Raw genomic sequence first — 14,181 nt, forward strand, 5'->3', positions numbered from 1 at the left:
CCCTTGCAGCAAAGAGGCTGAGGTTCTCCTTGCCACAGCTTGAGCTGCACAAAGCAGGAGCTTAGGCAAGGGAAATTACTCTTCAGTGTTAATGTGGCTTTCACATGGCAGAAAAACAAATCTGCTCTGCTGTTGCAGAGAGTTGTAGCTGGAGTCTCAAGAGGTTTCTTGGGTTTCAGGAATCTGAACACAAACTTGGTCTGAGAGAAGGGCCAGATCATAGCATTTCTGTCTGGGTTTAGTAGCTGGAGGCCTTGTCCCTGCCTATTTTATTTTTGATTTCTTATATAATGCAATGTATTGACGTCAAGGAATGGTCTTGGACTTTCCTCCTGTGTGTTTGCGAGCCAGCAAATCTGGCCAGGCTCTCTGATGATTTTCCACATGGGGCTTTGATGCTGTCTTTGCTCTACACCCTCCTGAGTTGAGCATAGACAGAGAAACTGAGGGCACACTCATCTATGACATCCAGACCCTGTTTGCTCTCTCAAGAAAAAATGGTCATATGGGGAAGCTTTTATTTTCCATTCCCAAATAATGTGAAGTAAGAAAAGCACTGGACCTTTTTCTAAGTAGTGATTTTCTTCATCAGTATCACACACAGAAGCTGCCAGACTTTGACCCATGCTGGAGCTTGCATTGTTTTCAAGCATATTGAGAAAATGTCTCTTTTCCATAACTTTTGAAAATTTAAGACCTACTTTACCTGTGTAGCTCACACTCTACAAAACTCTGTTCTGGGAGAATTTAGTGGAAACAAGCATGTTTGGATTTTTTTCCTCTCCTTTTGTTCTTCAGGATACATTATGAAAAATTCTCCAGCATTGCCACTTAATTGCTTCATGGCTGTTGTTTGTCAATTTGCCAGCAGGTTTCTGCTTAACTGCTGCCATTTGACGTTGCTGAAACACAAATGCGGAATGATTGAGTTGCCAACATATCATTAAGTCTTCTGTGATGGGGGGGGGTTCAGCATATTAACGCTTCAGGCTTTTACATCAGTATTGATTGCTGAAATAGAAAAGAAACCTTTGGCAGTATTCAGCATCATGCTAACGTGCATTTACTGGCAGGAAAAAAAAGCCAGCAGTTATCCTTCCTTCCTTCCTTCCTTCCTTCCTTCCTTCCTTCCTTCCTTCCTTCCTTCCTTCCCTCCTTCCTTCCCTCCTTCCTTCCCTCCTTCCTTCCCTCCTTCCTTCCCTCCTTCCTTCCCTCCTTCCTTCCCTCCTTCCTTCCCTCCTTCCTTCCCTCCTTCCTTCCCTCCTTCCTTCCCTCCTTCCTTCCTTCCTTCCTTCTCCTTCCCTCCCTCCCTCCTTCCCTCCTTCCCTCCCTCCTTCCCTCCTTCCCTCTATTTCTGTACTCACCCACACAAATTCCAGTTAACCTAACTGGTGCATAGTGACATGGTTTAGTGGTGGAGTTTGCAGTGCTAGGTTAACAGTTGGACTTAATGATCTTAAAGATCTTTTCCAAACAAAATAATTGTAAGATTTTATGTGTAAATGCTCGTGCAGTTGCTGGAGGAACCTCTTTATGTGCTTGTCTCCGTCCTCCACCAAAACCATTGCTTGCCTTTGCTTTTTAATCTGATACCTTAGATGGCACTGCAGCTTGATCAGAAGATTTTGTAAGAAAGACCACCTGGGCATGTTGAAGATGATGATGTTTGACTGAAATGCCATTGCATGGAAGAAAGAGCTGAGAGGAAATAGGACATGTAGCAGAGATTTTGAACAGAAAATGGGAAGGGCATGCCCCCCAGCAGGGCTTGAGGGGTTTGCCCATGAGCCAGAGATCAGTCCTGGCCAATGCTTTTCTTTTTTAATCGTGGGAAGCAAGTGAAGAAAAAGAAGGTGATTAGGCAAGAACTGCACTGTGTAAAGATTTGGCAAGGAAGGAGATAATCACAGGATCACAGGAAGATTTCTAAGAATCACCTGTTGATGGGGAGTGACAACTAACAAAGAGAAGCAGTGATATTTTTCTTCTATTTATGAAATATGCTTAATGTTCCCTCCTTTCAGGAGTAGTTAAGAGGAGCTTTCTGAATCTGATTTGCTTCTCACTTATGGATTAAATGAAAGTAAGAACAATAATGGGAAACTTCCCAACATCTGCTTCTTAAAGACCAGCATTCATTAATAACCCTTTTAATCCACCTTTTGGCCAGAAAATATCAGCAAACACACTTCCAGAGTTTGGTTTGGTTTTTTTTCTTTTTGTAATTGTGATACTGAATTTCTCTCTTGATCAATTGGATCAGATACTTAGAGCTTTAAAATGGGAAAAGCAGCTTTACTTGAAGAGGGTTAGAGGACTCAGTTATATCTTTACCTCTGCCTGAGCCATAGTCAATGCAAGCTTTACTTGCATTAACTTGCACAAGCTTTACTGGGATGCTTAAATCAAAATGAGTACTAGCAGCCTTATGGAAAGGCTGGGAAATGTCTCAATTACATTTTTTTAATAGGAGTGTGTCTTTTCCACTAAACAACATGTTCATTTTTTAAAATGTCTCTACATATTTTTTAGTTAAAAAGCTGTGGATTAGAATTAGAGGAGCTGTAGCTGATAACTGAAACTTTTTTATTTTGGAAATATTCTCACACTATCAGTTGTAGTTACGTGTAGAACAGTGCCCACATGACATGGTCAATAACTAAGCCCATGAAAGAGAATAGGAACACAAGCACCTGAACTGAAATTTCCCTCGAGTGCTACATTAGGGTCTCCAAATAAAACAATGCCAGATTTCAAGTGAAAATTTTTGCCTTTCAATTTGTTTTTTTTGGTGGTGGTGGTTTTTTTGTTTGGTTTGGTTTTGGTTGTTTGGTTGTTTGTTTTTGTTTGGTTGTTTATTTTGGTTTGCTTATTGGGTTTGCTTTTGTGGTTTTTTTTCTTAAAAGTTTGCATTTTCTTTGGGTAAAGGTATAAACAGGCACCTAAATTATCTTCTAGCCAGCTCAATTAATCAGTAATAAAAGCTCAGCATGTGTTGCCTCAGAATTTAATTGATGATGTGTGAGACTGAATAAAAAAAACCCAACGTTTATTTTTTGTTGCTCTGGGAGCTGTTGACTTTTGACACAGTAAAGGGAGTCTTGGGAAGAGAAGGGGGTTAAAAAGTAAAGAAAGTGATCTGACCTTGAATTGCTATAAAGATCTTGGGAATAGGAAAGCCATGTCTAGAGTAAGTGATACAGAGCGTGCTTGCTAGGTGTTTGCCTGGATCAGCAGCGGTTCATTGCACACCTGGCAGAAGTCTTACTTGGTTTTTGATAAATTCTCTTCTCCCAGCATGAGTTAAAGTAATGAATCTTTTATTTCTAAATAGCTACAAGGCTTCGTAGTCTTTCAGCATAATGTATTTTTTTCTAGTCTCAAATAAGTAATGTGATCTATGCCTTACCTATGGAGTTTGATGATATCACATGCTTAATCTTTGAAATGCTGAGGAGAGGGGCAAAAGCTTTGCTATCAAGGGAAATAACCATCCTGGCAGAGAGAAAAATTTCACTAGGATGCTACTGATTTGGCAGAGACTATTTGATGCATGCTATGTTGACGGGCTGTTGATTTTATTTTTTTTCTGTTTTTACACTTTTTTTGTTATGCTTGAACGTGCTTCCAAAATACTGGTCTTTAACTGGGTACCTTCATTCAGATACAGCAAAATCCAGAAGAACACAGAGGAAGAAACTGGAAATATAAATCAGTAATGAGAAAACCTAGAGCTAGGTACACATCTGAATGAAATTAAATCCCCATCCAGACAAGGCAGACACTGTTCTGTAGATCTGTGCTGGTGTGACTGCCTCCTTCACTGCATGGCGTAGGCAAGATGATGTGTTGCACATGCTTCCCAAGGTCCAAACAGCTACTTAAGCACTTTCTCATAAAATGAATAAGTTAATGCCTGTGTGTGAAGGTGCACTCAAGAAACTTACTCTTTGAACAACGTGATACCTGCCTGCTGCAGCGACCGTCTGGTGCCAGAAGCAGCCAGAAGAGGCTGTGCTGGCAGGCAGGGCAGACAGTGAGGCTGGTTCTTCTCCTCCTCCTGCTCAGAGATGCAGGTGTAAGACCATCAGACCTGCCCTCCCAGAGCAGGTCCATTTAATGCACCCATTGAGATTCAGAAATGCCTCTGCTTGTTACCTTAACAAACATCATTTCAAATCAGCCCAGCACCTCATTTTCTGGTTGAGGTGGGGGGATGGAGTGTTGCTGCTGGGCCACTCCACCTTCTCCCTGCAGAAAGCATCCTGTGCTATTCTTACACACAGGATTGTCATCCAGAAGTTCAGGTGTAAGAAACCCATGAGGGAATCACAGAATCTCAGAATGTCTGTAGCTGGAAGAGACCTCCAAGATCATCCAGTCTAGCCCTAGACCTAACAGCACAAGCTCACCACTAAACCATGTCCCTAAGCACCAAGTCCACGTTCCGTTTAAATGCATCCAGAGATGGTGACTCTACCACTGCCCTGGGCAATCTATTCCAATGCCTGACAACCCTTTCAGTGAAGAAATGCTTCCTAATGTCTAACCTAAACCTCCCCTGGCGCAACTTGCATCCATTCCCTCCACCAGGGAGGAGTCACCAGGATGTTTTATTAAATATACCTTTACTTTTTCATTGTCTCTGTAGGACACCCATTGACAACCGGTGTGCAGAGCAGGGAATACACTGTGCATAGGCATATAAACATGCAACAGAAAACCATGTCATTTTTATGAATACATCTCTAAAAAAAAAGGCTCTTATGAAAGGCTGACTTTGCAGGACCCCTGTAACATTCCCTGAGGTATAGAGAATCACAGAAAATCACAGAATTGTTCTGTCTGGAAAAGCCCTTTAAGATCATAGAATCAGAGAAACTTTTTGGTTGGAAAAGACCTTTAAGACCATCAAATCCAACCATTAACCCAGCACAGCTAAATCCACCACTAAACCATGGCGCTCAGTACCACATCTACAGAGATGGTGACTCCACCACATCTCTGGGCAACTTGTTCCAGTAGCTCAAGATGAGTAAAATTGAAAATAGCATAGGATAATACAGCAATACACCTTTTCTCTCCCAGTATGGGATAAAGAGCTATTACAAGCCCAGAACAGCAGGTAGCTGTGTCCAGCACAGTGACCCCAGCACTTTGGGGTTCAGCAAGAAGTGGAACAAGTATGCAGGGAGTGCAAGGGCTACATAAACCAATACTTCCTCAAAAAAATTGTCCATGAAGTTGCATCCTGGATGAGGCAATCTTGCACCAGGCCAAAGTGAGCTCTGTGCAGACTTCTTGACAGTCGAGAAGTTTCCATCAAATAGGTTTCTCTTTTCTATCACACTAAACTATTAACTTTTTTGGCTCTTTTGTTCTTGTGCTGTGATTTTGTTTTTTAAGTTTCTTTCTTTCTTTCTTTCTTTTAATGAAGGTGAAAGCCTCAGAGTTGTTTTTAGTTCTAAAAGAAAGATTTGAGGCATTCTGCCCATTCCGCTTTTCCACAGGGACATTAATTCATAAGCAACAAAGAATATTATAACTGTTTACAGTAGCCCTCAGTGAATAGCATGAGACTTGGGGATTTCGAAAGAAGTAAGAGTATTTGATTACAGAATCAAAAGCTAAACTAAAAGCTTCAAACTCAAAAATATTTGGAGTTTCTCAAACAAATGCAATGAAAAATTTTCAACTTGCCAACTTTTAGAAGCGTATGAATCTTCAAGCTTATTTGGTTTTGTTTATCTTCTGAGCCTCAGAAACCAAAGCAACCCTGAAGGTCAAAGTATCTAATATTTTACCTTTACATGTGTCAAGTTTTACATGTTTAAACACATAGTCCTTCTTATGTATGATATTTGGCAAAAAAAAAAGAAAGGTGGTAGTTGATGGTAAAAGAGGTACCATGGGTTTCATCTGAGCTTCAAGAGAACTTCAGTGCCTCCTCTGATGATTTACCTTCTTGGTCGTACCTTCACAGGCATCCTAGTTTTCCTGTAAGGTTCAGGGCATAGCATTATGTAGCAGTCAGCTGCAATCGCTGGGGTAGTTCGATCATGGATCATCAATATGTTTCTAGCTAAAAGTGACTTTAAGTAGGAAACTGGTGTTGTCTGGAGTTTGCTTAAAGCTGTTGTGTATTTTGTTTCCCCAGACCATTTCTCAGCTTCCCTACGGCAAAGCCCTCTACGCATATGAAGGAAAAGAGCCTGGTGACCTCAAGTTTAACAAGGGGGACATCATCATACTGCGGCGAAAGGTGGACGAGAACTGGTACCATGGTGAGCTCAATGGGAACCATGGCTTCTTCCCGGCCAGCTACATCCAGTGTATCAAGCCCCTCCCGCAAGCTCCACCTCAGGGCAAAGCACTTTATGACTTTGAAATAAAGGATAAAGACCAAGACAAGGACTGCCTGACCTTCACCAAGGTAGATTAACAGGGTTGGTTGTTTTTTTAATTAAAAACAAACAAACAAACAAACAAACAAAACTCTAGAAAGCTGTCCCTGTAGAGACTGCTGGGGTGTGTGGGTTGCTGGCAGCCAAGCCTGGAGCACAGTGGTGCTGGGATTGGTGGGACATCTGCCTGGCTTCTCCAGGCAGCCAGCAAACTCTTGCACTCTGTTTCTGTCAACTGGTTTCTTGTCTGAGAAAATTAAAGTTCTTGAGCTAAGGTAGCCTAGTGGGAACAGTCTGACAGGGCTGAATTTCCTTTATTAAGTTGTGTTTCTGCTCATGTAACATGCTGAAGGACATTGATTTCTGATTTGTAAATCCTCCTTCCTGAGGAGGAAGAATCTCCAATGTCCCACACACCAGCCATGCTTCAGGTCTGGGGGGCCTTAAAGCCTCCCCTCAGGGGAAGCCCCATGTTAGCGTAAGTGGGAAATTGCTCTGGTTTTGTTTGAAGGAAGAGCCAGTGAGGTAGCTCATGTCATCTACAGCAAGGTTGGTATAAAGCCAGTGAAACTCCAGAAGTACAACCAGCTACATGCTTTCTGAGAATATAATCTGTCTAAAAAGTATACATTTCATTTGCATTGAAATGTTCTGCAAGAACGACTCAATTTAAAAAAAAAAATTCTAGCAGAAACGTGTATTTTAATGTTCCTGATTGGATCAGATGTTTTAATGTTCTAAAATGCCATTCAGCTTTGAAATGTATATTGCATTCAACCATGTATCAGTTAGCAGTTGAAATACACTATCATCATATATCATAGTACTTCCTATTTTAAGAACATAAAGACGTTTAAAAGCAGACATTTAAAAAAGGTCTTTGTTTTCTTAAAACCAAAACATGTTATTAAATCCATTTGGAATGAGCAAAAATAGAGATATGTCAATTTCTTTTGTATTTCAAATGTCACATTTTCCCTTTCTCCCCAGCTCCCCACCTGCTTTCTGCCTCTCCCACCCCTCCCTAGCAATTTGTGTTGACCTTAGATGGGCTTCATGGATATCATGAAACACACAGTAAAATAAAGCATATCCTCTAATGTTAATTTACAGCACCAAATGCCATGGAGAACCTGCTCATTGTCATTTTCTGTTTTAATTCAGCTGTCTGTGGTTGTTATCATATCACATAAAGTAATAACAGTTACGCTGGAAATGAATATGAAATGGATGATAAAAATATCCTGCACCAGGGTTTTATTGACCTCCTCTTTTGAGGCTACTTATTATAGCTGAATGAATTATTTGCAGCATACAATTTCCACTCTGAATGCAACATCTTTTTTCACTCATGCCCTGTTTCTCAGCAGAACTCAATTTCCTGGAATGCATACTTTTTCGTATTGATTTAACAAAAGATTTTTAAGCACTTTTGCTCTGTAGCAAGCAAAGTATTTGCTTGCAAATGCTACAAACCCTGTGACTACCCAGCCTCCCTGGAGCTGAGTCTCTGTAAGAAAGTGGACTGCTTAGCGAGAAGTAACTTCTATGCTCTAACAGAAAGTTACCAATGAGATCCCATCAGTAAATATCTGTTTGCTGGCACCTTGTTTTTCTTGCTGCTTGCCCAGAGGCAAAACAATGACTTCTCTGAGAAGCAATCTTTCTTGTCTGCTTACTCATTGCTTTCTTGAACTAAGAAACTTACTAAGTACGGCAGGCAGTTTTGGTCTTTTTTGTTAGAGCAGGTTCTTTCCTAGACACGTTTGTAAATTTGGTGCCATATATTAGTATACCTCCCTTATAATAACTGCCTATTGATAGCTCTCATTTTTTGGCTTTTCAATTTCTTTCTCACATGAATTTCTTTTTGCTTCACAGCTCTATTCTCAATCCCTCAGTTTTCCTCTTTTTTTAATCCCTTGTGTTACTGTCTGCATCTTTTTATCCCTGATGACTGTTTTTTTTCCCTGAGGAGATTTGGTTTCTCTTCTTTTTTTCCTTAGCCCCTTCCACTACACACACTGTCACACTGTAACTGTCTTTATGTCTTGCCTGTTGTTCTCCCTGACAGTGAATAATCTGTTTTTCATCTTGGGGCTTCACCATCATGTTTTCATCAGTTTTCTCAAAGCTAATTTTAGCTGTCACCTGTGCTGATGAAAGTTCCTGTTTGGCCCAGATTTTAGATCATCTGCTGATGCAGTCAGTTCCTCTGCACAAAGTCATGAGCACGGTATTGCTGTGGATGTGGTTTGTCACTTGAAGCAATATTCATCATTTGAATGTCTTGGTTTGCATCTGAAGGTGCTGGACCTGATCTCAGTTCCATTTATGCTGTTCGTTCTTTGCTCAGGTAGAGGATTTGCATCAGCATATTGTTTACATAAACTAGTAGTGTAGCCTCTGTGTCTCATTCAGCACTACCAGATATTTGTAATTGTATTTGATTTATATAGTAAAGAAGAGTTTTCCTCTGAAGAGGAACTGTAAGAAGATAAATAAAGCATAGGAATCTTCTGTATAGTTTTGTTTTGTTGCTTTTGTGCTGGTCTTTGGGATTTCCCATCTCCCTTGTTAGGATGGAGGCAGAGTATCTGTCAGTGCAGTAGAAGAAAACAAAAGAAGGATATTTGGGTTTTCCTCTTACTAGGTTTTTGGTGTGGTGTTTTTGTGGTTTTTTTTCCAAAATTAAAATGTCCTGTTGTTCCAGATATGGATTACAAGGAAATTAAGTCTGCTTTACACAGATCTTAGTGAGCAGTGCTGTAGAGGGCTTCTGCCATTTGCACAACACTCTCCAGATAAAAAGCCCAAGATAAATAAATTTAATATTTTTTATGTGTAAGTATAAAACTGGGAGGAACAGAGAAACTTCTGTCTTGAGCATTCCGTGCAACAAAGCTCAAACCTGGCATTCTCTAATACCTTGTGGACTGCTCTGCATAACTCCTCCCCGCATATGTATAGGCATAGGGTCCCCCACTGTCCCTTCCTCTACAGTGGCCTCAAGAAGACAAAACGTCCCAGATCTTCTACTTAACATATTTTCTCTTAATATTTAGCAGTGATCAGCTAAATCAGTTGGTTAGCAGCTATTGGCTTTCTGTATCGACAAGCTCCAGCCTGGATTCAGCTTTCCATCAATTTAACTCCAGCAGCTTCAGAAGTGTTACTTCTCATATTCACCAGTGTGGTTGCAATCAGCGTGTGGCCTACAGAGCGTCATTGTATGCCCTTGGAATATACTCATTTAACTCAACTTTCTAATGTCTTTTTATGTGGTACCAGTATGAGCCTGGGCTCCTACTGTTTCTGTTTTAAAAAATAAGCCTTGGGCTACGCTCTCTCTGGTACAAGCCATGTGGAAGAGGACTCTGTTGTCAGCTATAGCAGTGCAGCTCTGGAGTAACTGCATTATTGTCTGTGTAGTTACTCCAGGCTTAGACTGAGTCCAAATTCAGCCCACAGTTTATTTTGGTGTTGGACCACCCTTTGCATACATGACTTCATGTGGCCCTTTGAAGGCTTAATGGTGGGTGAGTCTCAAACCTGCCAAGGTAGCATCAAATGTCCCTTGCTTTATTGTTCATCACATTTTTAATCACATCAGCTGTTTCCTTCTTCTCCCAACACTTTTGTTCCCAGCCCACAGCGCTGTTTAACAAATGTTGTGCCAATCTTGGAGACGTCACATCCAATTCCTGTTCCTGGCTGAAGAGTGGCATCCCAGCCCCTGAACACTGCGTTCCAGCCGTGTTTGCTGTTCTCAGAGGGACTGTCCCAGCGGTAGCTGGTGATTGGGATTCTCGTGCCAGCTGGCAAGCGTGGGCAGCGGGCGCACCGAGCACCGCGCGCTGCCATCCTGCCGTGGCTCAGGTCTGCCCAGTGCTCTGGATGGAGTTGTTATCACTGCAGAACTGCAGGCACATCTGCTTTGTATTGCCTCCCTTAATGGCTGTTAATGACTAGAGTAAAAATCAGGCTGTGAATCACGAGTGTTATCGGACACAATTTTGTGCTGTTTTCTCAGCAAAAGGGTTGATCTCTTCGTCAATCAGATTGCTTTTTAAGTGATTTATCTTTGACTTCCTTTCTGATAATGGTTATAAGCTGGAACTGCAGGTCCCACGTGCCTGTCACAAGGCTGCCCAGTCCTGATGAATAGAGAGAGACTTGAGCAAGTAGGAAAGAGCAAATAATTAGAGACTTTAGCAACAGGCATCAAAAGAGCACAAGGTGTCTTTGTCAAACTACGGTGAATACCATTGGCTCTTGAAATCAGATTTGAAGCTTGGATTTCTTTGTGCTGCCTGGAAATCAATTTAGTGCACAAGAAATAGGAAAGTTCAGAAAGTTGAGGTGGTATGCTGAGAGATCTATGGCTCTTTACTATTCATGATCCTTTTGGGAACCTTTCTAGGAATTTATAAGTAGCACAGCAATCCAACTAATTTAAGGTACTGAAATAGTTCATGTTGAAGCTTTCAGCAGCCTGGTGTATAGAATGAGGTCATGGGCTGCAAATTCAAAGAAACTTTATATTAATAAAGAGTTTCAAAAGATGTTTTGGGATTTACTGTAATTCCTGGAGATTTTCAATAGCCTTCTGAAAAGGAATTCTGTAATGGAAAGCATTCTCAAGGCTTTGCATTTAACTCTCCCACGTAGCTATGCATGTTGAACGTCAGCATGTCTCAGTGTGTGCAGCTATCTGGTTTTCTCATCTATGACGACGTTCGTTCGGCAGCCAGACTTGGCAGAGCCAGACTGAGATGGGTGTATGGAAGTGCTTCTAAATTTCATAGGTGCTTAGAAAGGGAAGTTGGAAAGGATCTTCAAAGGTCACCCTTTCCCGGCCCCGTCCTCAAGCAGGATGAACGTGGGATAAACCTTTACTGCCAGGGTGCCTGACCAGCCCATGCTAGAGATGTAATTGCATGTTGCCTCTTAACAAAATCTAGTCAAGTGCTTCTGGGGTTCTACGGATTTAAGGCTTTTAAGGATTTAGGAGTTTTAAGGATTTTTCTCAATTTTTTATCTTATGGGTGTATGTGTATATATGTGCATTTGTGTACATACACTGATACATGCAGCTGCACGTCTATGCACGTTTTGCACATAAGATTGCATATGTATATATAAACATATTGTTAAAGTGTAGAACCATCACACTTTGGGTTTTTAAAAACTCTGTTAAGAAACTAGCTGAACAAGTATAGAAAGTAGGAGGGCTGGAGGAAAGCTAATGTCACTCCAGTCTTCAAGAAGGGCAAGAAACAGGACCCAGATAACTACAGACTGGTCAGCCTCACCTCCATCCCTGGAAAGATGATGCAGCAGCTCATTCTGGAGGTCATCTCTAAGCGCGTGGAAGAAAATAGTCTATAAATATCTGAAGGGTGGGTGTCAAGAATGGGCCAGTCTCTTTTCAGTGGTGCCCTGTGATAGGACGAGGGGAAATGGCACCAAGTTACAACACAGGAAGTTCCATCTCAACATAAGGAAAAACTTCTTTACTGCAAGGGTGACAGAGCACTGGAACAAGCAGCCCAGAGAGGTTGTGGAGTCTCCCTTCTCTGGAGACTTTCAAGATCCCTCTGGATGCCTTCCTGAGTGATCTGCCCTAGGTGTTCCTGCTGCAGCAGGAGGTTTGGATTCAATGAGGTCCCTTCCAACCCCTATGATTCAACACTCGTAGCAGGTTCTTGAAGTGATACAATCTTCAATTTTACAAATTTACCTCCTTTATCTAGATACTAAATGTGAAAGCTTTGTAGAGACGTATTACCGTCAGTTCTTTATACTGATCAAAATGGTCCATGCAGACAGGGCTTTGGAAGGGAATGCTATCTGTTTCTTCAGGAAATTAAATGCACAAATTCTTTTTGCATCCTTCCAGCTGTAATAAATAGCTGAAGGACTCTGTGGCTGTTTCTCTGAGCTTTTCCCCAATGGATCATTCAGATGAATAATTCAAAGAAAACATTTAAACTCTTTCAAAGTGCATGTGCTCAAAATGCACATGTTCAAAAACTGCAAAGTACATCACATCATTGTTCTGGTCATTTTCTATCAACGTAAATCCATGGTCTGAGCATCTTGGATCAGTAATTTGTGGGAATGTTTTCTGTGTGAGTGGTAGCTGCAAAAAGCAGCTCCCCTGGCCTGAGCAGTTAACATGGATAACTTGTTACATGGAGTGTGGTAGACTATATGGAGCTCCTATTTTCCTAGAGTGGTGAAAATAAAGTGAGAATGGCAGGGAACTCTTGTCTCAGTTTTCTGGCAGAAGATATTTTCTTTTTCATACATTTCTGCACAGGAATGGAGGGAGATTGGATGCCATGAGAGAACACACTCAGCAAATTTCACTTCACAGCTTCTCTCAGCTCACTCCTTTCCTCTGGTTCTAGGAGATCTGAGCATGTAGGGATTGCCTGCAGAGAGGGCTGGCTTCCACAGCCTTTGTAGCAAGTTGTGCTGGATCCAGGCTGGGTTTAGTATGACAACCCCAGCAGAAGTCCATGGACAGGTTGAGCAGCTCAAACTGGGAAAACTCAGGGTTTGGTTCTAGTCCCCTGAGCTTTTGCAATGACTGGCATGATTTAGGATTTTACTCTATCAAGAGAAACTTTCAGCAGTATGAATCTTATTTGTACTTTGCTTAATCTCCTGTTTTATAATCACAAAAGACTTACTCATCAGCTGAAATTTTTACAAGATCCCCTAGATTAAATATAATATTAAAATGCAATTGGTTTTTGAAAACAAACTTTTGTCTAAACTGAAGCTGATCCTACAGTTGAATACAACTTGTTTTTTATTACATTATCGTTGGCCTTTTACCTGCTTTGCATTTTTACCTCAAAAACTGACTTTCAGTGCATCAGCAGTGCAGGCCAGTTGCTGAGCACCTCATGCTATACCTTATGCTTCATTCTGGAGGTGTTTCCAGGACTACCTGTGCTCCACTGGTGCTTCCTTTTGATTTGTCTTCTGGAGCAGCCAAGCACCACAATGGGCTGTCAGATACCCAGGGGCAGCTTCTTACTAGAGAGTTTTCTCCTTTGGGTTAGAGGTGAACCCCCAGATCAAATGTCTTCCCTGTCCTTGCAATGAAGCCAGGAGTTGCCTATTCCCAACCACTGTGCCCAGGCCACTGAAGCTGATGACATAAACTGCACCCATCTGCAGGAGGCTTCAGTGCAGTTTGTATGGCATACTTGGGGCAGGATGCTGGGCCAGGGATGCTGCTGGCCCAGGATTCAGGGAACATTTTTACATGATTTATAGCCTCCTCTGTGTACTCTCTCCCTAAGTTGTTGTATGAGTAATTAAAAACTGGCATATTTCTACTGAAAGAAATCTGATCATAAATTTTGTGTATCTCTCATTTTAGGATGAAATTTTGACGGTCATCAGGAGGGTAGATGACAACTGGGCAGAAGGAATGTTGGGTGACAAGATTGGCATTTTCCCTATCCTCTATGTTGAGGTAAGTTCATAAAAAATGGTAGTTGGTGCTTCTCTTGATGTCTCATGGATTTTTTGTCCCCACAAGAGCACGATAACCTTGAAAATTCTTAAACGAGAAGGACAAATTATACCAAAATAACTGAAAAGGAAATTTTTTGGTTGCTATCCCCTAAGGCAGCATCCCCTGTGAGGATACACTCAATGTAAGTTGAAGTGGCCAGCAAAATACATGTCCTGAGCTACTTTTGAATGCTTCCCAGGTACAATTTCTGGTGTAATCTCCACAATATGTAGGGAA

At 41.4% G+C, this 14,181-nt stretch overlaps 1 protein-coding gene across 1 annotated transcript in view; it reads left to right on the top strand.

Moving 5' to 3' along the window:
• Positions 1 to 4,957: 4,957 nt before the first annotated feature.
• Positions 4,958 to 14,181, top strand: part of LOC104389012 (SH3 domain-containing RING finger protein 3-like) — a 33,774-nt gene continuing 24,550 nt past the window's right edge. The window contains exons 1-3 of the mRNA XM_009997954.1: positions 4,958 to 4,987; positions 6,158 to 6,433; positions 13,807 to 13,902. Coding sequence (XP_009996256.1) covers positions 4,958 to 4,987; positions 6,158 to 6,433; positions 13,807 to 13,902 — 402 coding nt within the window. The remainder of the gene's footprint in view (positions 4,988 to 6,157; positions 6,434 to 13,806; positions 13,903 to 14,181) is intronic.

Source organism: Chaetura pelagica, unplaced genomic scaffold (assembly GCF_000747805.2).
Source record: "Chaetura pelagica isolate M959 unplaced genomic scaffold, ChaPel_1.0 scaffold123, whole genome shotgun sequence".
NCBI classification, from domain to species: Eukaryota; Metazoa; Chordata; class Aves; order Apodiformes; family Apodidae; genus Chaetura; species Chaetura pelagica.